Source organism: Orcinus orca, chromosome 9 (assembly GCF_937001465.1).
Source record: "Orcinus orca chromosome 9, mOrcOrc1.1, whole genome shotgun sequence".
Lineage (NCBI taxonomy): Eukaryota > Metazoa > Chordata > Mammalia > Artiodactyla > Delphinidae > Orcinus > Orcinus orca.
Genome location: NC_064567.1, coordinates 75,394,422 through 75,417,857, shown reverse-complemented (window position 1 = coordinate 75,417,857; position 23,436 = coordinate 75,394,422). Strand labels below are relative to the sequence as shown.

At 39.2% G+C, this 23,436-nt stretch overlaps 1 protein-coding gene across 2 annotated transcripts in view; it reads right to left on the bottom strand.

The window, feature by feature from the left end:
- The window catches only part of CCDC126 (coiled-coil domain containing 126), a 55,257-nt gene that overhangs the window by 11,514 nt on the left and 20,307 nt on the right, over positions 1-23,436 (bottom strand). For both annotated transcript variants that reach the window (XM_049714908.1, XM_004263431.4), the window contains one exon: positions 15,280-15,668. In XM_049714908.1, coding sequence (XP_049570865.1) covers positions 15,280-15,517 — 238 coding nt within the window. In that variant the 5' untranslated portion in view covers positions 15,518-15,668. The remainder of the gene's footprint in view (positions 1-15,279; positions 15,669-23,436) is intronic.

Sequence of the window (23,436 nt, the reverse complement as noted above, 5' to 3'; positions counted from 1 at the left end):
CTTGCTGTGATTTATGTCAAAGAGTGTTCTTCCGGGCTTCCCTGGTGGCGCAGTGGTTGAGAGTCCGCCTGCCGATGCAGGGGACATGGGTTCGTGCCCCGGCCGGGAAGATCTCACATGCTGCCGAGCGGCTGGGCCCGTGAGCCATGGCCGCGGAGCCTGTGCTCCACAACAGAAGAGGCCACAACAGTGAGAGGCCCGTGTACTGCAAAAAAAAAAAAAAAAAAAAAAAGTGTGTTCTTCCTATGTTTTCCTCTAAGAGTTTTATAGTGTCCACTCTTACATTGTCTCTAATCCATTTTGAGTTTATTTTTGTGTATGGTGTTAGAGAGTGTTCTAATTTCATTCTTTTACATGCAGCTGTCCAGTTTTCCCAGCACCACTTATTGAAGAGACTGTCTTTTCTCCATTGTATATCCTTGCTTCCTTTGTCATAGATTAGTTGACCATAGATGTGTGGGTTTATCTCTGGGCTTTCTATCTTGTTCCATGGATCTATGTTTCTATTTCGGTGCCAGTACCATGTTGTCTTGATTATTGTAGTTCTGTAATATAGTCTAAAGTCAGGGAGTCTGATTCCTCCAGCTCCGTTTCTTTCCTTCAAGACTGCTTTGACTATTCGGGGTCTTTTGTGTCTCCACACAAATTTTAAGATTTTTTTGTTCTAGTTCCATGAAAAATTCCATTGGTAATTTGATAGGGATCGCATTGAATCTGTAGATTGCTTTGGGTAGTATAGTCATTTTCACAATGTTGATTCTTCCAATCCAAGAACATGGTATATCTCTCCATCTGTTGGTATCATCTTTAATTTCTTTCATCAGTGTCTTATAGTTTTCTGCATACAGGTCTTTTGCCTCCCTAGGAAGGTTTATTCCCAGGTATTTTATCCTTTTTGTTGCAATGGTAAATGAGAGTGTTTCCTTAATTCCTCTTTCAGATTTTTCATCATTAGTGTATAGGAATGCAAGAGATTTTTCTGTGCATTAATTTTGTATCCTGCAACTTTACCAAATTCATTGATTAGCTCTACTTGCTTTCTGGTGGCATACTTAGGATTCTCTACATATAATATCATGTCATCTGCCAAGAGTGACACAGTTTTGCTTCTTCTTTTCCGATTTGTATCCCTTTTATTTCTTTTTCTTCTCTGACTGCTGTGGCTAGGACTTCCAAAACTATGTTGAATAATAGTGGTGAGAGTGGACACCCTTGTCTTGTTCCTGATCTTAGAGGAAATGCTTTCAGTTTTTCACCATTGAAAATGATGTTTGCTGTGGGTTTGTCGTATATGGCCTTTATTATGTTGAGGTAGGTTCCCTCTATGCCAACTTTCTGGAGAGTTATCATAAATGGGTGTTGAATTTTGTCAAAAGCTTTTTCTGCATCTACAGAGATGATCATATGGTTTTTATTCTTCAGTTTGTTAAAGTGGTATATCATATTGATTGATATGCATGTATGGAGGAATCCTTGCATCCCTGGGATAAATCCCACTTGATCATGGTGTATGATCCTTTTAATGTGTTGTTGGATTCTGTTTGCTAGTATTTTGTTGAGGATTTTGGCATCTATATTCATCAGAATTCATTCATGATATTGGCCTGTAATTTTCTTTTTTTGTAGTATCTTTGTCTGATTTTGTCATCAGGGTGATGGTGGCCTCATGGAATGAGTTTGGGAGTGTTCCTTCCTCTGCAATTTTTTGGAAGAGTTTGAGAAGGATGGGTGTTAGGTCTTCTCTGAGTGTTTGATAGAATTCATCTATGAAGCCATCTAGTCCTGGACTTTTATTTGCTGGAATATTTTTAATCACAGTTTCAATTTCATTACTTGTGATTCGTCTGTTCATATCTTCTATTTCTTCATGGTTCAGTCTTGGAAGGTTATACCTTTCTAAGAATTTATCCATTTCTTCCAGGTTGTCCATTTTATTGGCATAGAGTTGCTTGTAGTAGTCTCTTAGGATGGCTTGTATTTCTGCCATGTCTGTTATAACTTCTTTTTCAATTCTAATTTTATTGATTTGAGTGCTCTCCCTCTTTTTCTTGATGGATCTGGCTAATGGATTTTCAATTTTGTTTATATTCTCAAAGAACCAGCTTTTAGTTTTATTGATCTTTGCTATTGTTTTCTTTGTTGCTATTTATTTCTCCTCTGTTCTTTATGATTTCTTTCCTTCTGCTAACTTTGGGTTTTGTTTGTTCTTCTTTCCCTAGTTCCTTTAGGTGTAAGGTTAGATTGTTTGAGATTTTTCTTGTTTCTTGAGGTAGGCATGTATGGCTATAAACTTCCCTCTTAGCACTGCTTTTGCTGCATCCCTTAGGTTTTGGATCGTTTTGTTTTCATTGTCATTTGTCTCTAGGTATTTTTTGATTTCCTCTTTGATTTCTTCAGTGATCTCTTGGTTATTTAGTAACGTATTGTTTAGCCTCCACGTGTTATGTTTTTTACGTTTTTTTCCCTGTAATTCATTTCTCATCTCATAGCTTTGTGGTCAGAAAAGATGCTTGATATGATTTCAATTTTCTTAAATTTACTGAGGCTTGATTTGTGACCCAAGATGTGATCCATCCTGGAGAATGTTCCATGCGCACTGGAGAAGAAAGTGTAACCTGTTTTTAGATGAAATGTCCTATAAATATCAATTAAATCTGTCTGGTCTATTGTGTCATTTAAAGCTTCTGTTTCCTTATTTATTTTCAATTTGGATGATCTGTCCATTGGTGTGAGGTGTTAAAGTCCCCCCATTATTATTCTGTTACTGTCGATTTCCCCTTTTATAGCTGATAGTAGTTGCCTTAAGTATTGAGGTGCTCCTATGCTGGGTGCATATATAATTGTTATATCTTCCTCTTGGATTGATCCTTTTATCATTATGTAGTGCCCTTACTTGTCACTTATAACATTCTTTATTTTAAAGTCTATTTTATCTGATATGAGTATTGCTATTCCAGCTTTCTTTTGATTTCCAATATGTTTTTCCATCCCCTCACTTTCAGTCTGTATATGTCCCTAGGTCTGAAGTGGGTCTCTTGTAAACAGCATATAGACGGGTCTTGTTTTTGTATCCATTCAGCAAGCCTGTGTACTTTGGTTGGAACATTTAATCCATTCACATTTAACGTAATTATCAATATGTATGTTCCTATGACCATTTTCTTAATTGTTTTGGGTTTGTTTTTGTAGGTCCTTTTCTTCTCTTGTGTTTCCCACTTAGAGAAGTTCCTTTAGCATTTGTTGTAGAGCTGGTTTGGTGGTGCTGAATTCTGTTAGCTTTTGCTTGTCTGTAAAGCTTTTGATTTCTCCGTTGAATCTGATTGAGATCCTTGCTGGGTAGAGTAATCTTGGTTGTAGGTTCTTCCCTTTCATCACTTTAAGTATATCATGCCACTCCCTTCTGGCTTGTAGAGTTTCTGCTGAGAACTCAGCTGTTAACCTTATGGGAGTTCCCTTGTTGGTTATTTGTCATTTCTCCCTTGCTGCTTTCAATAATTTTTCTTTGTCTTTAAATTTTACCAATTTGATTACTATGTGTCTTGGCATGTTTCTCCTTGGGTTTATCCTGTATGGGACTCTCTGTGCTTCCTGGACTTGGGTGGCTATTTCCTTTCCCACATTAGGGAAGTTTTCTACTATAATCTCTTCAAATATTTTCTCTGGTCCTTTCTGTCTCTCTTCTCCTTCTGGGACCCCTATAATGCGAATATTGTTGCGTTTAATGTCCCAGAGGTCTCTTAGGCTGTCTTCATTCCTCTTCATTCTTTTTTCTTTATTCTGTTCCGCAGCAGTGAATTCCATCATTCTGTCTTCCAGGTCACTTATGTGTTGTTCTGCCTCAGTTATTCTGCTATTGATTCCTTCTAGTGTAGCTTTCACTTCAGTTATTGTATTATTCATCCGTTTCTTTGTTCTTTAATTCTTCTAGGTCTTTGTTAAACATTTCTTGCATCTTCTCCATCTTTGCCTCCATTCTTTTTCTGAGGTCCTGGATCATCTTCACCATCATTATTCTGAATCCTTTTTCTGGAAGGTTGCCTATCTCCACTTCATTTAGTTGTTTTTCTTCGGTTTTATCTTGTTCCTTCATCTGCTACATAGCCCTCTGCCTTTTCATTTCGTCTATCTTTCTGTGAATGTGGTTTTTGTTCCACAGGCTGCAGGATTGCAGTTCCTCTTGCTTCTGCTGTCTGCCCTCTGGTGGATGAGGCTATCTAAGAGGCTTGTGCAAGTTTCCTGATGGGAGGGACTGGTGGTGGGTACAGCTGGCTGTTGCTCTCCTGGGCAGAGCTCAGTAAAACTTTAACCTGCTTGACTGCTGATGCATGGGGCTGCGTTCCCTCCCTGTTGGTTGTTTGGCTTGAGGCAACCCAACACTGGAGCCTACCTGGGCTCTTTGGTGGGGCTAATGGCGGACTCTGGGAGTGCTCACGCCAAGGAGTACTTCCCAGAACTTCTGCTGCCAGTGTCCTTGTCCCCACGGTGAGCCACAGCCCCACCACCACCTCTGCAGGAGATCCTCCAACACTAGCAGGTAGGTCTGGTTCAGTCTCCTATGGGGTCACTGCTCCTTCCCCTGGGTCCCGAGGTGCACACTACTTTGTGTGTGCCCTCCAAGAGTGGAGTCTCTGTTTCCCCCAGTCCTGTTGAAGTCCTGCAATCAAATCCCACTAGCCTTCAAAGTCTGATTCTCTAGGAATTCCTCCTCCTGTTGCCAGACCCCCCAGCTGGGAAGCCTGACATGGGACTCAGAACATTCACTCCAGTGCGTGGACTTCTGTCGTATAAGTGTTCTCCAGTTTGTGAGTCACCCAACCAGAAATTATGGGATTTGATTTTACTGTGATTGCGCCCCCCTACCATCTCATTGTGGCTTCTCCTTTGTCTTTGGATGTGGGGTATCTTTTTTGGTGAGTTCCAGTATCTTCCTGTCGATGATTGTCTAGCAGCTAGTTGTGATTCTGGTGTTCTCACAAGAGGGAGAGGACCTCCTTCTACTCTGCCACCTTGGGTCAGGGCTCATCTTAATTCTTTTTATGTGTTGTTGAATTCCGTTTGCTAAGTTTTTCCTGAGGATCTACACATATATATTCATGAGGGGTATTGGTCTGTAGTTTTTAATTACCTATACCGTCTTTGGTTTTGGTGTAAAGATAATACTAGCTTCATAATTGAACTGGAAAGTGTTCCCTCCCCTTCTATTTTCTGAAAATGACTGTGTAGTATTTATACTAATTCCTATTAAAAAATTTTTTAATGAAATTTTTTTTAAAAAATTTATCTTTGGCTGCGTTGGGTCTTTGTTGCTGCGCGCAGGCTTTCTCTAATTATGGTGAGTGGGGGCTACTCTTTGTTGCGGTGTGCAGGCTTCTCATTGCAGTGGTTTCTCTTGTTGCAGAACACGGGCTCTAGGCGCGCAAGCTTCAGTAGTTGTGGCACATTGGCCCTAGAGTGCATGGGCTTCAGTAGTTGTGGCCCATGGTCTCAGTAGTTGTGGCCCACGGGCCCTAGAGCACAGGCTCAATAGTTGTGGTGCATGGGCTTAGTTGCTCTGTGGCATGTGGGATCTTCCCAGACCAGGGATCAAACCCGTGTCCCCTGCATTGGCAGGTGGATTCTTAACCACTGTGCCACCAGGGATGTCCCCTATTAAAATTTCTGATAGGGCTTCCCTGGTGGCGCAGTGGTTGAGAGTCCGCCTGCCGATGCAGGGGACACGGGTTCGTGCCCCGGTCCGGGAAGATCCCACATGCCGCGGAGCGGCTGGGCCTGTGAGCCATGGCCGCTGAGCCTGCGCGTCCGGAGCCTGTGCTCCACAACGGGGGAGGCCACAACAGTGAGAGGCCCGCGTACAGCAAAAAAAAAAAAAAAAAAAAAAAAAAAAAATTTCTGATAGACTTCTCCAGTGAAACCATCTGGGCCTGAAGATTTCTTTTTTGTAAGTTCTTGAACTATAAGTCAATTTCCCTAACAGTTACAGACATATCTCGCTTTATTCCACTTTGCAAATATTGCATTTTTTACAAACTGACAGTTTGTGGCAACCCTGTGCCGAGTGAGTCTATCAGTGTCATTTTTCCAACAGCATCTGCTCTCTTCATGTCTCTTTGTCACATTTTGGTAATTCTTGCAATATTTAAACTTTTTCATTATTACTGTATTTGTTATGGTGATCTGCAATCAGATGTGCAGATGTGGTAGAAACAGCAAAAGAACTAGAATTAGAAGTGGAGACTGAAGATGTAACTGAAATCATGCAATCTCATGATAAAAAAAAAAAAACTTTAATGAATGAGGAGTTGCTTCTCATGGATGAGCAAAAAAAGTGGTTTCCTGACATGGAGTCTACTCCGGGTGAAGATGCTGTGAAGATAGTTGAAATGACACAAAAAGGATTTAGAATATTACATAATCTTAGTTGATGAAGCAGCAGCAGGCTTTGAGGAGTTACTCTAATACTGAAAGAAGTTCTGTGGTGGGCAAAACACTATCCAAGAGCATTGCATCAAACAGCATTGCATGCTACAGAGAAATCATCTGTCAAAGAGCCAAGTGATGTGGCAAACTTCATTGCTGTCTTATGTTAAGAAACTGCCACAGCCTCCCCACCCTTCAGCAGCCATGGATATCAAGGCAAGACCCTCCACCAGTAAAAATAAATAAATAAATAAAATAAAAATTATGACTTGCAGAAGGCTCAGATGATGGTTAGCATTTTTTAGCAATAAAGAACTTTTTAATTAAGGTGGATACATTTGGCTTTTTAGACATAATACTATTTCACATTTAATAAACTATAGTGTAAACGTAATTTTTACATGTGCTGGGAAACCAAAAACTTCACGTGACTTCCTTTATTGCGGCAGTCTGGAACGGAGTATCTCTGAGGTATGCCTGTATACGGCTATTCAAATTATCTATTCCATACTGGGTGAGTGTGCTAGTTTGTGTTTTTTGAGAAACTGACCCCTTTCATATAAGTTATAGTGTTTACATGTAGAGCTGTTCATAATAGTCTCTTATTATGATTTTGATGTCTGCAGGTTCTGCAGTGACACTCACTTTTTCATTCCTGATATTGGCAAATTATTTTTGGTCAGTGTTGCTAGAAGTTTGTCAGTTTTTTCCCCCATCTTTCAAAAGAAAAGCTGTTACACTGATTTTTTCTGTTTTTCTTTCAATTTCATTTATTTCTGTTCTTACCTTTATCATTTCCTTCCTTCTGCTTTGATCTGGGTTTGTTTTCCTCAAGAACCTAGGTTCTTGAGGTGGGAGCTTAGATTATGGATTTAAGACTTTTCCTCTTTTCTAAAGTATGCACTCTTTTCTAAGGTATGTACTTTTCTAAAGTAAACTTCCCTCTCAGCATACTTTAGCTGTGTCCTACAATTTTTATGTTGTGTTTTCATTTAGATCAGTGCATTTTTTAAAATTTCCCTTGAGGCTTCCTCTTTAACTTACAGATTATTTAGAAGTGTGTTATTTAATTTCTAATTATTTGGAGATCTTCCTATTATCACTCTGTTATTAATTTCTAGTTTGAGTTCACTGCAGTCACAGAATACACTCTTTATGATTTCAATTCTTTTAAATTTGTTGAGATTTGTTTTATGGCCAAGGGTATCTATTTGGGTGAATGTTCCATGGACTGTTAAAAAACATGTATATCCTCCTGTTGCTGATGGAGCTTCTGTGTATGTAACTAAGATTCCACTGATTAGATTGCATTCTTCAGATCTTCTATATCTTTGCACATTTTCTGTCTAGTTCTATCAGTTCCTGAGCAAGGAGTGTTTTAAATTCTCAACTATAATTGCGGATTTATCTATTTTTACTTTCAGTTCTATCATTTTTGTAGATACATTTAGGATTGTTATTTCTTCTGGGTGGGCTGACTGTTTTATGATTATATAATTTAATTCTCTGACTCTGGTAGTTTTCTTTGCTCTGATGTCTATTTTACCTGTTATTAATGCAGCCACTCCTGCTTTCCTTTGATTAATGTTTGCATATCTTTTCCCATCCTTTTACTTTCAGCCAGCCAATATCATTAAATTTGAAGTGACTTTCTTGTAGACAGCACATACTTGGGTCATGTTTTTTAATTCAGTCTGCCAATGTCCTCTAACTAGCGTATTTAGAACATTTATAATTAATGTAATTTTGATATATTAGGACTTAAGTCTGACATTTCATCTTTTGTTTTGTTGGTTCTGTTTTTCACTTCCTTGTTTTCTTTTTCCTGCCTTCCTATGGGTTATTTGAATATTTTTTAGAATTCTTATTTTTCTGTAGGGTTTTTAAATGTCTCTCTTTGTATAGTTTTAGTTATTGTTCTAGATATTACATCATATACATAATGTGCCACAGTCATTTTACCAATTTGAGTGAGCTTTACCTCTCTTTACCATCTGTGATGGTTCATTTTGGGTCAGCTTGGCTAGGCTATGGTACCTAGACAAATCTACCAGTCTAGATGTTGCTGTGAAGGTAGTTTTTAGATGTGATTAGCATTTAAACCAGTAGACTTTCAGTAAAGCAGATTATTTACCATAATGTGGGTGGACTTCATCTAATAAGCTGAAGAGCTTAAAAAAAAAAAGACTAAGGGGCTTCCCTGGTGGTGCAGTGGTTGACAGTCCGCCTGCTGATGCAGGGGACACGGGTTCATGCCCCAGTCCGGGAAGATCCCATGTGCCACGGAGCAGCTGGGCCCGTGAGCCATGGCCGCTGAGCCTGCGCGTCCGGAGCCTGTGCTCCGCAACGGGAGAGGCCACAACAGTGAGAGGCCCGCGAACCAAAAAAAAAAAAAAAAGACTAAGGTTCCTGGAACAGGAAAGAATTCTGCCCCCAGGCTGACTGCCTTCAGACTCAGGACTGGAACACTGGCTCTTGTCAGAATTTTCAGCCTGCCCTGCAGATCTTGGACTTCCCATAACAGGCCCATATGGGAACAGGCCCATAACAGGCCCATAACAGGCCGTAACAGGCCCATAACAGCATGAGCCAGTTTCTTCAAGTCCATCTCTCCCTCTCCCTGCTCTGTTTCTATCAAAAACCCTAATACACCATCCTTTTACCCTACTTCATTTATAAGATACTGCCTTAAATATTTCTTCTTCATACATTTAGAAGGCAATGTTATAATTTTTGCTTCAACTATCATAATTTAGAAAACTCAAGGAGAAAAGGAACCTACTGACCTACCCTTATTTTTACTTACTGTGTTCTTTCCTTCCTCATTGTTCCAAGGTTCCTCCTTTTTATCATTTCTTTTCTGTTGAGAGAACTTCCTTTAGCCTTCTCTTAGGGTAGGTCTGCTGGTGACAATGTTTTTCCTTCATCTAAGAAATATCTTTGATTTCCCTTAATTCCTAAAGGATATTTTCACCAGGTATAGAATTCTGGAATGATAGCTCTTTTCTTTAAGCACTTAAAACAAAATATGCCACCTATTTCTGGCCTTGATGGTTTCTGATGAGAAATCCACTGTCATTTGAATTGTTTTGTCACTATAAGTGTCATTTTTCTCTAGGTGCTTTTTTTTAAAAATAAGTTTATTTATTTTTATTTTTGGCTGCATTGGGTCTTTGTTGCTGTGCACAGGCTTCTCATTGCGGTGGCTTCTCTTGTTGCGGAGCACGGGCTCTAGGCACTAGGGCTTCAGTAGTTGTGGCTTGCAGGCTCTAGAGCACAGGCTCAGTAGTTGTGGCACACGGGCTTAGTTGCTCCACGGCATGTGGGATCTTCCCAGACCAGGACTGGAACCCGTGTCCCCTGCATTGGCAGGTGGATTCCTAACCACTGGACCACCAGGGAAGTCCCTCTAGGTGCTTTAAAAATTTTTTCTTTTCCAGATGCCCTTTTAAGTTTTCAGAAGCTTAATTACAATGTGTATTGGCATGGACTTTTTTGAACTTATCCTACTTGGGGTTCACTCAGCTTCCTGAATCTGAGGGTCTATGTCTCTTGCAAAATTTAGGAAGTTGGTAGTCATTATTTTTTTGAGTACTTTTCCAGCTCTGCCCTCATTCTCTTCTCCTTCCAAAACTCTGACAACACAAATGTAAAATCTTTTGTTATAATCCCACAGGTCCCTAAAGCATTGGGATTTTTTTTTTTAAGTCTATTTTCCCTCTGCTGTTCAGATTGTGTAATTACATTATTCTACACTCCAGTTCACTGATTCTTTCCTCTGTCCTCTCCTTCCTGCTTTTGAGTCAATCTGCTGACTCACACATTTTATTTCAATCATTGTATTTTTCAGTTCAAAATTTTCCATTTGGTTTTCCTTTATGTGCTCTATTTATCTGCTGAGACTTTCTATTTCTTTGTTGATGCTTTCTGTTCTTTCACTTGCTTTGTGTTCATTAATTCCTCATTGAAGCACTTTTAATGCCGACTGCTTAAAAACCTTTTTCAGATAACATCTGTCATTGGTTGTCTTTTTTCATTCAGTTTGAGATTTTCCTGGTTCTTGGTATGACAAGTGATTTATACTTAAAACCTGGACATTTATGTATTTTGTTATGAAAGTCCAGATCTCATTTAAGCTTCCTATTTTAGGTAGTTTTCTCTGATACCACTGTGGCACGGCAGAGGGCTGTCACCTTGTTACTACCAGGTGGAGGCAAAAGTCTAGGTTCCCACTTGGCCTCCACTGTTACCTGTGAGCTCCTCATCACTGCTGGATGGAAGTGGGAGTTCCAGGTGCCCACGTACTCTTCACTGACATTGTGACGGGGATGCTCTTTACCACTGGCCATGGTAGAAGTCCTGACTCTCCACTAGGATTCCTCTGACATCACCCCCAGAGGGAGGGAGATGAGCACTTCATTACTGCCATGCAAGGGTGGAAGTCCTGGCTCCTCATGTGGTCTCCACTGGTACCATGTGGTGTGGGGGGAGTTTGGATGCCTCATTATAGCCTCACAAGGGGGAAGTCTATGCTCCTCACTTAGCCTTTGATCATGTGGTTGGTGGTACAGTCACCAACTTTTTTCTGAGGTGTCTGGCTGGAGGAGAATGGTTTCCTGTCTAAAAGTTTTTTGTCTTGCTAGGCTGCCCCTTCTTTGGCTATAGAGAAAAGACTTCTGTAGGAGTATTTGTTTTATCTTGTTTTGTTTTTATCTGTGTCTGGTAGCATTTCTTAATTTTCAGAAAGCATTTAAATATTAATACTGAACTGCTCTCCAATTCTCTGAAAATATTTTTGGAGTCCACTTTTTTTTAAAGTGTTCAGCAACCACAGTAGATAGTAAAACCAAAACTCTTAAAAGAAAGCAGGGTCAGACTTCAGCTGGGAAAGCCTGAGGGGTTAAAAGACTGGTGTTGCTGTACATTCAGGTGTAGGAAACCACATGTCAACTGCAACGTGTTCTATAACAGTCATTGGGCATCAGAACAAGAACCCCCAATTCATTGTTCTAGACAAACCCCAGAATCCAAAAGAGATGTTACATGGGAAGAAACAAAAATCTTCTTTTCTTAGGGAAAACTAAGAATGCTGAGAATAAGACATAAGACAGTTAGAAATGTTATCTTAAAGAGAAAGCACAAGTTACTGCTCAAGATTTACAGACAGTAATCTTTAGAGTTCAATTGATTTGTTCATGGCCTTTGCAATAGTAACAATTCATTGTAGACTAGCATTTTTAAAAATATATTAGCTTATGTTTATTTTACCAACAAGGAAAATCAGGTTAAATAGCTCAAGGGAAGACCATTCAATAAATATTTTTGATGGACTAGCCTTTTTGTATAGTAGCAACGAAAGAAATGGGTTTTATAGATGGCTGAAAGTTCAAGTTCTCCAGTACTCATGAAATTCCCATCTTATTGTCATTCCAAATTAATGGAGGAAAGGACAGAATTTAAGTAATGAAACTAAAATAACTGGCTACCTAGTTTGGAAAAATGACCCTGCATCTCTTACTGCTTCCATCAGAAATCTCAACTATATTACAGACATAAATGTTAAAAAAAAAAAAAGTAATATATGAGAACGTAAGTTTTGGAAGAAATATTTTAAGCATATAACTAAACCATAAAAAATGATGTACATGTTTAACCACACAGATTTTTAAAAACAATATACCAAGTTGTTAGACAACTGAAAAATCAGAGGAAAGACATCTGCTACATATACTGACAGCATGAATATCTTTATAAAAGATCAGTCAATTAACAAATTTCCCAGCAGAAAAACTGACAAAGGATACAAACAATTCATTCTCACATACAAGAAATACAAATAGCTAACAATCAAGAAAGTCTTTCAACCTCTCCTGTAAACAAAGAAATGCAAAAGCAAACAATTAGAAGCCATTTAAAATTAAATAGAATGGGTATAGTGGGGAGAAACTGGCACTTTCGGACTTCCCTGGTGGTGCAGTGGTTAAGAATCCACCTGCCAATGCAGGGGACACGGGTTTGAGCCCTGGGCCAGGAAGATCCCACATGCTGCGGAGCAACTAAGCCCGTGCGCCACAACTACTGAGCATGCATTCTAGAGCCCGCAAGCCACAACTACTGAAGCCCGCACGGCTAGAGCCCAAGCTCCCCAACAAGAGAAGCCACTGCAATGAGAAGCCTGCGCACCGCAACAAAGAGTAGCCCCCGTTCGCCACAACTAGAGAAAGCCCAAGCGCAGCAATGAAGACCCAATGCAGCCATAAATAAATAAATAAATATAAATAAATAAATAAATCTATTAAAAAATAAGAAAGAAAGAAACCGGCACTTTCACTCTGCTGGGAGAATGCTAGTAGGGCCGGTAGAGCCACCCTGGAGGGCAATCTGACAAGTGTCTATTAAATTTAACATGCCTTCAGCCAAAAAATTCCACCTTGAGGAAATCTATCCTTCTGAAACATTCACACAAACATAAAATGTCCACACATTTATCACTCACACATATACTTCATATACACAGATACACATATATCACAGCACTAAATCCAGCACAGAAGGTTACCAATAAATTATCCATTACTACAGAATAAGCAGAAAAAAAGGAATATTTATAAAATGAAACAATGTTAAGTCATTAAAAAGATGAGACAGACCTATCTGTAATAACATGGAAAGATATCTACAACAATTAAGTGAAAACAAATAAGCTGCAAACTAGTATATGTAGTACAATCCCATTTTCAAAATAAAACAATGTGCTTGACGAACAATGTGTCTGCAAACTACGGCTGGTTGGCTGCCTGTCTTTGTAAAAAAGTTTTACTGGAACATAGCCATGTTCATTTATTGAAAAGGAGACTACATGACCCACAAAGCTGAAAATATTTACTATTTAGCCCTATAAGAAAAAGTGTGCTATCCCCGATATATGCCAAATTAACTGACATTCTCTCTCTCTGCTCTACTTTTACTTATCTATGTTGTACATTTCTATAATATTTGAATGCTTATAATAATTTTTTTATAATCAGAAATAAGCAAAAAACATTTCAGGGAATTGGTTAAATACCGTGTGGCCATTAAATGATGCAGGCATATATTCACTGATATTGAAATATCTCCACCATACATTAAATATTAAAATACAGTTTATAGGATACCATGTGTATATGAGTCTCATTTTGCTTTCAAAACTGAGCTGTTATACACAGCTGGGCAGCATAGAACAGCTACCTTTTAAAATATCACAGTTATTTTGTTCAAGCAGAAAGAATTTTTTTCCAAGTATTTCTCTTGTTCCAAAAGAATTGCTTCTTCATTGTTTCTATCAGTGTCCTTGGACTAAGCAGAATGCAAAACAGTACAACATCTACTACATGTGTATCTGCCACAAGTACCTCCATCTCCGTTTACACCAACTCCTTCATCTGTAGTCATCGATATTTGATCCTCAAGAGCCAATGCAAACTAACCCTCGTCACTTCAAGGACACCATCATAAGTGGGAGAAGAAAAAACAGAAAGTGTCTTGTGCATTCCCAGATAAAGATGGTAAACTCAACCAAGGCACTTATCCTCTGCTGACTGTGGCTACCCTACCAAAATAGTAAAGGTGTTTTTTTCTCTTTTTTTAAAAAAGCATAAATCTATGGGGCCAAAACAAAGATAGCAAGAGAGGAGACAACAGCAACAGAACTCCAGAAGCTGGAAAGCATATGGATGAGTGTTAACTGATTTAGCAGACCTGAAACACTTGGATATTAAAAGAGAAACCAAAAAGAAACTGAAAAAATAAGAAAAATCAAACAGCAATTCATTTTTCTCCACAGAAGCCCACCCCGAAAAGGCCCAGAAACAGCTGCACCAGGTACCAATGAAAATAGGGTGAAAAGGGGACCAAAAACAGAAGGAATGGGTGAAAATTTATCTATAAAGCAATTTGATTTCTAAACTTTTTTTACCACTCCAAACTAGCCCCTCCATCATTGCAGAAAATCTGAGATGTGTTTTTGGAAGCCAGTAAAACATTTAAGGGCCTGGGCACCAAACTGAAAACTGGGGAAGTAAGTGAAATTCACATAGTGAGTGCTGAGGCTACCCCTCCTCCCCAACCCTTTTCCTCCCATTCAGATCCCACACACCTGGAGGCATATACTTCCTGCAAGAGACTGGAAGTCCTTCTCTAGAGAATCTGACCAGCCCAAGAGAAAAGACCTAAATATACTAATATATACCCAAAAAATAGACACTGATACTATGTAATAAAGAATTTGGCTGGCCTTTGTCCCAGGTTCCTGGGAGGTAGCCTCCAAAAGCCTGGAAGTTCCTGACTGATTGTCTTTGTTATTCATGGTGGGCCCCTAGATAGTTCGTGCTGCGATAACTCAGAATGGGGGTTCGCCATGTCAGAAAGACCAACCCTGCCATTAGAGGGTTAGGGCTTTTCAGTTGGGGGAGGCAGGGGAGACCAGGAAATTGAGTTCAACCAAGTGGCTAATGATTCAATCATTTCTACATGATAAAACATCAATAAAAATACTAATTATGTAGAAAAAAGTCATTATTTTAGAGATACACATGGAAATATCTAGCAGTGAAATGTCACAATTTTTAATTTAAATAGTCTCCAAAAATTGGAGAAAACAAATATTGCAAGATGTTTAAATTGTTAAAATCTAAGTGATGGATATATGGGTATTTATCATGTTTCTATTTTTCAGTACATTTGAAATTTTTAATAATAAGTCAAGATAAAGTTACTTTGGGAACACCTGTGCATGAAGTAGTGAGTTGGATTTCCATGACTATCTTTAAATGGGGACAGGATGAAGAGGAGAAAACTAGGAATATTCTACCATTATCTTACCATATCCTGCCATAGAAGCGCCATTCTCGACATCCACTGTGTTCTTATTTTCCTCTGCTAGAGCTTTAACGTATCTTTTGCTTAAATCTAGTATTTGTTCACGTAACTTGACACTGCTTTGATGTCTTGGTTGTTGAAAAGTATAGTGCAGTAACATCAATCCCCAAATGAGTCCAAATATAAGCAACAGTAAACTCAATTTCTGGGACATATTTTTTCTTGAGATTGTAAAAATCATTTCTGATGAAGCAAACAGACTCAACTGAAAAACGGTAACTAGAGGCAAGCCACCAAACAATCAAGACTTTTCAAAGAAAAAAGAAAAAAATCTTCTCCTCTAATGTATATTCTTCATCTTCAGCAAGGTTGCCTCCAACTCTCAATTAACTCTGTAAAATTGAAAAGAAAAAAGGTGATTAGTCTTAACCTGCATCAGTAACAGAATAGACAATGATAGATAAGAAGAGATTCTATAAACAGTTTTTATTTGGAACTGGATCAACTTCTTTGATAACTTTCTCTACCACTAAATAAGCTTCTGGGTCTTTTATCAGCTCCATTTACATAGCTCTTCAACAATTTAAACTAGAAATAAATGTCAATTCATTAAAACTACCTGAAAGAAATGCCACCATGGTCACAAAATTCTTTAAATGACTTCTTATCATTTGTAACTAAAACTATGGATATATAAGATTTATAGCAGATCTCAGCCCATTCAAATACAGGTCACCAACCTAAATGTGTAAAAGCAATTCCTCCTCCTCCTCCTTTAAAAAGAAAAAAGAGGTTGATGCCAAAATGAAAGTAAGAAATAAGGAAAGGTGAAACAGACTGGAAGATGAAAAAGGCTGTCTGACTTAAAAAAAAAACAAAACCAAAAACAAAACCCACAATATAAATAAGAATGCCAGTATTTGAAAATGTCACTAGAAAATACTACTAATGGCAATGAGATAATCTTAAAAAGCATCCAATCTTACGTTGAAAAATAAGTTGTAATTTCTAAGTTCACACTTTTAAGTTTATACCAGACATGACAAGTGCTAAAACAGGTAGAAATTTTTTTTTACCTTTCCAAATTTACAATTTACAATTCTAAATTTTAAATAATGCAGGTATTTTTATAATTTATAAAATTTATAATTTTTATAATTTAAGGAAAAATTGAAAGGTTATATACTTCAGTTTTTTAAAAAAAAAAAGGTAATGACCATCAAGGAATCTTCAAACACCTGGACAGTAACAATGTGCATGAATCACCAAAGTGTCCAGTGAAGAAAACTCTTCAATTACGTCTAATGGAGTAAAATTCGTTAGGAATAAATATACCTGGAGTCCAAAAGTGCATTTAACAGCTAATGAAAATAATCTTAAGAACTTTTTAACTTCCTAGAGTAGTATGGTCAAATAAAACATACTAATTCTAACCCACTTAATAGGGTATAATCAGTGAACTAAAAAAATCTAGTTTGAGGATAATAAGACTAGAAATGAATACAGTATCAATAAAGGTGAAGCACTCAATCATTTTCAACACATATTTATGAGTCAGCATATATGCTAGGCAGTAGGAAAACCATGTTTTGCCCTAGAAATTTGCTTTCCAGCATAGGTGCTTTCAAACCTTTTTTTAAATAAAATAAAGTATTTACTCAATAATCTTATGCAAAATATCAAAACAAAATACATACAATCAAAGCTTCTCTAGCAGATGCATGTGTGCTGAGGTATGTGTAAGTGGGGGATCTCCTGCCCTGCCAATTCTTGTTCAGAAAATGACCACTCTTACTTTCCCCCACCCGGCTACCTAGTCCCCGAATCGCATCTAATAAATCCTGGAGCTCCAAGGTCTGAAGAACACCAATCTACTCTTGATGAAGTGTACTCATCCTGCCAAACCTCACTACAAGCATGACTACACCACTAACTGGGTATATTAATTACTATGGTAAACTAATAACAGTATTAAAAATTAGGAATTAACTCATTTTCTAATTTTCTTCCACTCCTGCTTTTTTCTTTAGTTACCATGCACACAATAAACCCCCTCAGATCTCATTGAAACAAAACCATTAATATCAATACTGGATTTTACTAAACTTTGCTTAGCAAAGTAAGGTAAACGTTACCTAATATCTTTTTCTACAAAGATTTTTACATTTGAGTTCAGAAAGTAGAAATTCTGGATTCTCAAGCAAAATTTTAAAACCTTCTTGGATAAATGTATGTTAAATGTATTCTTTTATAAATCTTTACAGGCTCCTATGTCTTTTCAAGTTTGACCTGAGTGCTAGATTATCTGACCCAGCACTCAGTGTAAAAGTCAACTGGGAATCTGTCCTGAAGCAGTTGGAACAGGGTTCTAAAGGTGGCATGACAACAAAGCCAGAAAAGTGACATCACCAGAGAATCGAGAACATAGACTTGAAGGTATTTTGGCAAATGAAGGTTAAAATGACAGCTGAGAAAGCTCTAGGTTACTATACCTATCCAAGACCAAAAAGGGAGAGACTGAAAACCAGAAGGACAGAGCATACTTCAATTAAATAACATCAACAATCATTACTACAATCACTTACTTTACCAGACTCTGCTCTAAGCTCCTTACATGAATTAACTTATTTAATCTTCACAACATCCCACACTAATATTCTCACTTAAACAGGTGAAAACACTGAAGCGAAGTGACACTAAATAACTTGCCCAAGGTCCAACAACTAGATACCGTTGAGAAAGAGGATTCAAAGCTCAGGCTCTTAACCACCGCCCCTCTTTTACAGCAATGCCAATAAAACAGGAGCAGCACAAACTGCAGCGGTGAACGAGGGCTGAGTCCTTATCATGAGCCTAGCTCTGAAATAAACACTTCACAAAGGTTACTTCATTTAATATTTGCATAACCTCAGAAGAAAAATGTTGTTGTTATTCCCACTTTAGAGATGATTAAATTAAGGCTTTGTTTGAGTGGTTAGCCTGCCTAAGATTTTTAGCCAGGTCCACTGACTTCTCTTGCCCAAACTCTGGCAAGGGCTACAAGTCCACAAATTCGGAATCTCCATCTCCATTCAGGGTCTCTCCTTTCCTTTAAAAGGGTCCTTAAACCCAGTCCTATTAGAACTCCTAGATTTTACAAAACTCTACAATAAAGTGACAACTCTCCAAACTGTAAATGGCATCAGGCAGAGAACAGGAGATTCGTGGGTAAGGAAGCAGGGGTGGCTAGTGGAGGAAAATAGTCAAACAGGGAGCCTGACGGTAGGAGGTAAAATCCTTCTAAGTAGGTACAAGATTAAGAATGACAGGCTGCTCACCATTATGAACACAAACTTTGCTTAACGTGTGAGTGGCAGTACCAAAACCAGACACAGAGAGAAAACACTGGTAGTGGACAAGGCAGAAGCACAGCTGAGGAGGATATGCCCCCAAAGTAATAAATCCCAGGGAACAAGGAGGCCTAGTTTAAACCTAGTGTTTCTCAGTGTGAGGGACCCAAAGATCTAAGCTGCAAACATTAAATAAAGAGCCCCTTATTGCTCTATATTGACTGTATATTACCCAACTGTACCATCAGATTCAGAAAAGAGGCTTTCATGAAAGGTCTTCATAGGCTTGACTCTATATGGAATGTGTCTGCTCAGCACTGCCCTCAACAAAATTAAAGCAGGCCATCGCAGGAGGAAGTCAGGAACTTTTACAGGGACTCTACAGTAAGAAATTTATATGCTTTGTATCAATAACTTGCTTGTGTTCCTTATATGTTTTTCTGTGGAGATGAGTAAAATATTTACTATAAAAGGGTTTGTCTTTGGGAATAGCAAAGAGGTGAGAAGTTGGGAGCAATTAACCCCATGCGATATTACAGAACTACAAAAGGACACGAAGGAATAAAGTGAGTGTGGGAGCTACCAGGAAGAAAGGATAGCCTGAAGCCTTCTCTAAGTTGAAAAGATGGCCCAGAGCCAGCTTATGCCTGACAAAGAGCTGAGCAGTTCAATGGCCCATGAGGATTCTCTGCTGTGACACAAGACAACCTGAAAACTGTTCTACCTAAGGGTTCACTTCCACAAGCAATTCCAAGCAAGCCCAGCAGAGGTGACTAAAATTCCAACAAGGATACAATTCTGCCTTTGGTCTCTTCTCAGGGAATGTTTCACATTAAAACCGAGTGGAGAGTTTTGTTGTGTTTTTTTTTTTTTAATCCCGATGCTGGGTCACACCCCATATCAATTAAATTAGAATGCCTGGAGCTCAGAGCCAGGCATCAGTATTTTTTGAAGAGTCCTATTTTATTCCAATGTATAGCAAAGTTTGTCCAAATCGCAAATTGCTTCATTAAACAGCAACGACAGCTACAGGAAGGGCCACTAATTTCAATGTTACAAGTCAGTTCATCAGGTATGACACAGGATTCCTACCTGTGCCTACCTATAATGACTTTGAAGGGGAAGGGGTTAGAGAGAGAGAAAACAAGGGATCTCTGCTGGAACACAAGTCATTCCTGCCAGGGTGGGCTAGGCCCTGCATTTTCTAGGCAGGGGTGGGGGTGGACTGAATAGAAAGCAATTTCCACTGGGACCACTTCAGTCCCTAGGATTAACATGAATATACTGTTCTGTTCTCTAAGAGATATTTCTGTGGTTTCGTATAGAAAAAAAGCAGACAAGAAGTTTTTGAATTCTTTAGCAACTAAAGGTAATGTACTTTAGTGCTTTTAAAGAGAAATAATTCTTAGACTCAATCTTTAGGAAGGAGAAAGAAAAGGGAAAGTTCATTATCTCTCCTTTCTGTGCAATGTTCAAAGTTGCAAATGGCAAAGAACATGCACTTTGAACCTCCCCAGTTTTTCTTTGTGTTTCAAGTACTGGTCCACCTCCTGGAAGGCCACCTAGATCAGGATGGAGACAATAACTAGAAGCCTAAAAGGCCTACACTGTCGTTGAGAACTTATGGCTACCATCCAGCAGATTATTTATTAGAGTTCTTCCTCTACCAAAATAGTCTAAAATCCAAAAATTTTTAAATCCTAACTTCTAGGCCACTATATTAATTTCCTACTAATCACTTAAAAAAATAAAACTTCAAATATGTCCCAAGTAACAACTGGAGTTTTTAAAGGCAAAAATAAAATCGTTATTGAAATGGAGCAAGACCCTGTGTGGGCCTCCTGGGTACAAATCCTTTCTGTGTCCCGTTTCTTGTTTTTAGGAAATAGGCTTCATTCACCCTCCTAGACCTTCCCTGAGTTCCAAAGGACATATTCAAACAGTCGCTAATTAGGGAAGTGAGAGAATGCAGAAACAAAGGAGCAGTCAAGAAACCATAGTGCAGTAACAGGGCAAGGTTCTGGTTCCTCCCCAAGGAATGAACGTAACACACCTCTGAGTTCTTCTTCAGGAACTAAAGTCCCCACCCAGTTGGAAGACAGTAACTTCAGTCTGAGCACAAAATTTGTGAAAGACCACCCTGTTACCTCACCCCCAAACAATCAGAAGGCAGTCACACACCACACAGCTCTCACCCTGAATTTTGCCTATAAAAACTTCTCCCTGGGCTTCCCTGATGGCACAGTGGTTAAGAATCCCCTGTCAATGGAGGGGACATGGGTTCCAGCCCTGGTCCGGGAAGATCCCACATGCCGCGGAGCAACTAAGCCCGTGCACCACAGCTACTGAGTCCGCGCTCTAGAGCCCGCGAGCCACAACTACTGAGCCCACATGCCTAGAGCCCATGCTCGGCAACAAGAGAAGCCACAGCAATGAGAAGCCCACGCACTGCAACGGTGACCCAACACAGCCAAAAATAAATTAATTAATTAAAAAAAAATTCCTCCATGTCCTTAAAAAAAAAAAAAAAGAAAAAAAAAAACTTCTCCCTGAAAACAGGCTTTTTGTGTATTAGCTGTCCCAGACACCTTCTATGGCGCCTTACAATAAACACTGTGCTTCCCCTTCCAACAACCCAGTGTCAGCAGACTGGCTTGGCTTTACTGCACACAGGCGGACCCAAGTTTTGGTTCAGTAAATTTATCACCTTCATCATCATTATTATTTTGACCTAAGAGAGACTTCTGAATATTTTTAGGATTCCAAGGGGAAATTTCTCATCCTGTGGTGGGAGACAGATGGACCCCAGGCTGAAGAATTTCTCCCCTGTGGACAGAAACTCCATAAAAGCAGGATGATGGAGGAGGCTGGGCCCTGCCCAGATAAGGGATGAAAGACCATATATTCCTCATTCTCAAAGTCAAGGAGACCTCCCTGACTACACATGAGCAGAAAGACTCCTTGGAGGTCAAAAAGGGAGGGGGCATCACCCCACAGTGATATCAACTACCCATAGGCCTCTTAGCTAGAATCCACCTTGGCTAAGAGATGTGCATCACACATGGGATGACCCTGAGATATACCTAATACGGACTCAGAACCAGGCAAAGCAAGATGACTGGCCAAAGGAAACCCAGAAGAAATGCCCCATAAAAGTGATTCAAACTGCCACGAGGGCATGACTCTCTCTCTGAGCCCACCCATGCATCTATCCACACGTACTGTACTCTTTTTCCTCCTAATAAACACTTTACTTGCTTCACTACTTTCCATCTCTATGGGGAAATTCATTTCTACACAGCTGACAGGCCAGGGCCTTGTCACTGGCCACTGGTCCCTAGTGGTACAGTGGCTAGGATTCAGCACTCTCACTGCCGCTGCCTGACCTCAATCTCTGGCCAGGAACCGAAATCCTGCTTCAAGCCACTGTAGGCCAAGGCCATCCAAGATCAATCCAACTGCAGAAATTACAAAAGAAAATTACACACCGAAATAGAGACACAGATGTAGAGAACAAACGTATGGACACCAAGAGGGAAAAGCGAGGTGGGGGGGATGAACTGGGAGACTAGGATTGACATATATACACTAAAATGTATAAAACAGGTAACTAATAAGAACATACCATATAGCACAGGGAACTCCACTTTGCTGTACAGTAGAAACTAACACAACATTGTAAAACAACTATACCCCAATAAAAAAATAATAATTTAATTAAATTAAAACAAGTAGGTAACATACCTACTAAATATTTAAGGGGAAAAAAAAAAAAAGAAATTACACACCATGTGGCCCAAAGGTAGAAGAATTAAGGAGAGGAGACACACTTAAAATGAAGTATCTGTAGAGCACTAGATTTGAAGAAGGGCAAGAGAGTGTGGTCCAAGTACCATCATCTCCAATTGAATTCCTGCAGCTACTTCTCAAGTGGTTTCCCAGATTCCTCTCCAACCCCACTTCAAGCCACTGTCCTCAGAGCAAAACAAGTCATGATTTGAATAGTCACAATTTAAATTTCTCCAAAGGAGATATGCAAATTGTCAATAAGCACATGAAAAGATGCTCAAATCACTAATCCTTAGGGAAATGCAAATTAAAACCACAATGAAATACCACTTCACACCCATCAGGATGGCTATGAAGGGCATCAGAACATGCCAACCCAAAATATGCCACTTTGGTATAAGGATTATTTTGAGCTGAAGGTAACTGAGAAATAACAGATGCAGGAAGGCCTCCCGGTACTCCCCTTTTCTACCTAAAAGCAAGGCATGAATTACCTATGAGAAAGGTGAGAACACTCTTATCACAGGAGACAAGGCACAGATGCTGAGATAAATCTGAACAAATACACCTTACTAAAAGAAACCTTATCTTCCATTAGTTTCCCCCATTTATTCACCTTCCCACAATTTACTACCTCCAGAAGCTCAGACTCCTTTTCCTTTGTCTTGTCACATTTCCACAATTTATGGCTCTTTGTTTAAATGGTATATAAGCTCTCAGCACTAACTACTTCTTTGGCGCTTTCATTTCATTTCTGTGATGCCCACCATTTGCACATGAAAAAAACCTTTTTCTCCAGTTGATCGATCTTTTGTGAGTTTAGTTTGCAGAGCCCTGGGCACTGAACCTAAGAAGGTAGATGAAAAGGTTTTTTCCTTCCCCTACAGCAATTATTAAAAAAAACAAAATCAGAGAAATTGCCGAGGCTTCTGGGAAGATGGCGGAGGAGTAGGACGCGGAGATCGCCTTCCTCCCCACAGATACGCCAGAAATACATCTACACGTGGAGCAACTCCTGCAGAGCACCTACTGAATGCTGGCA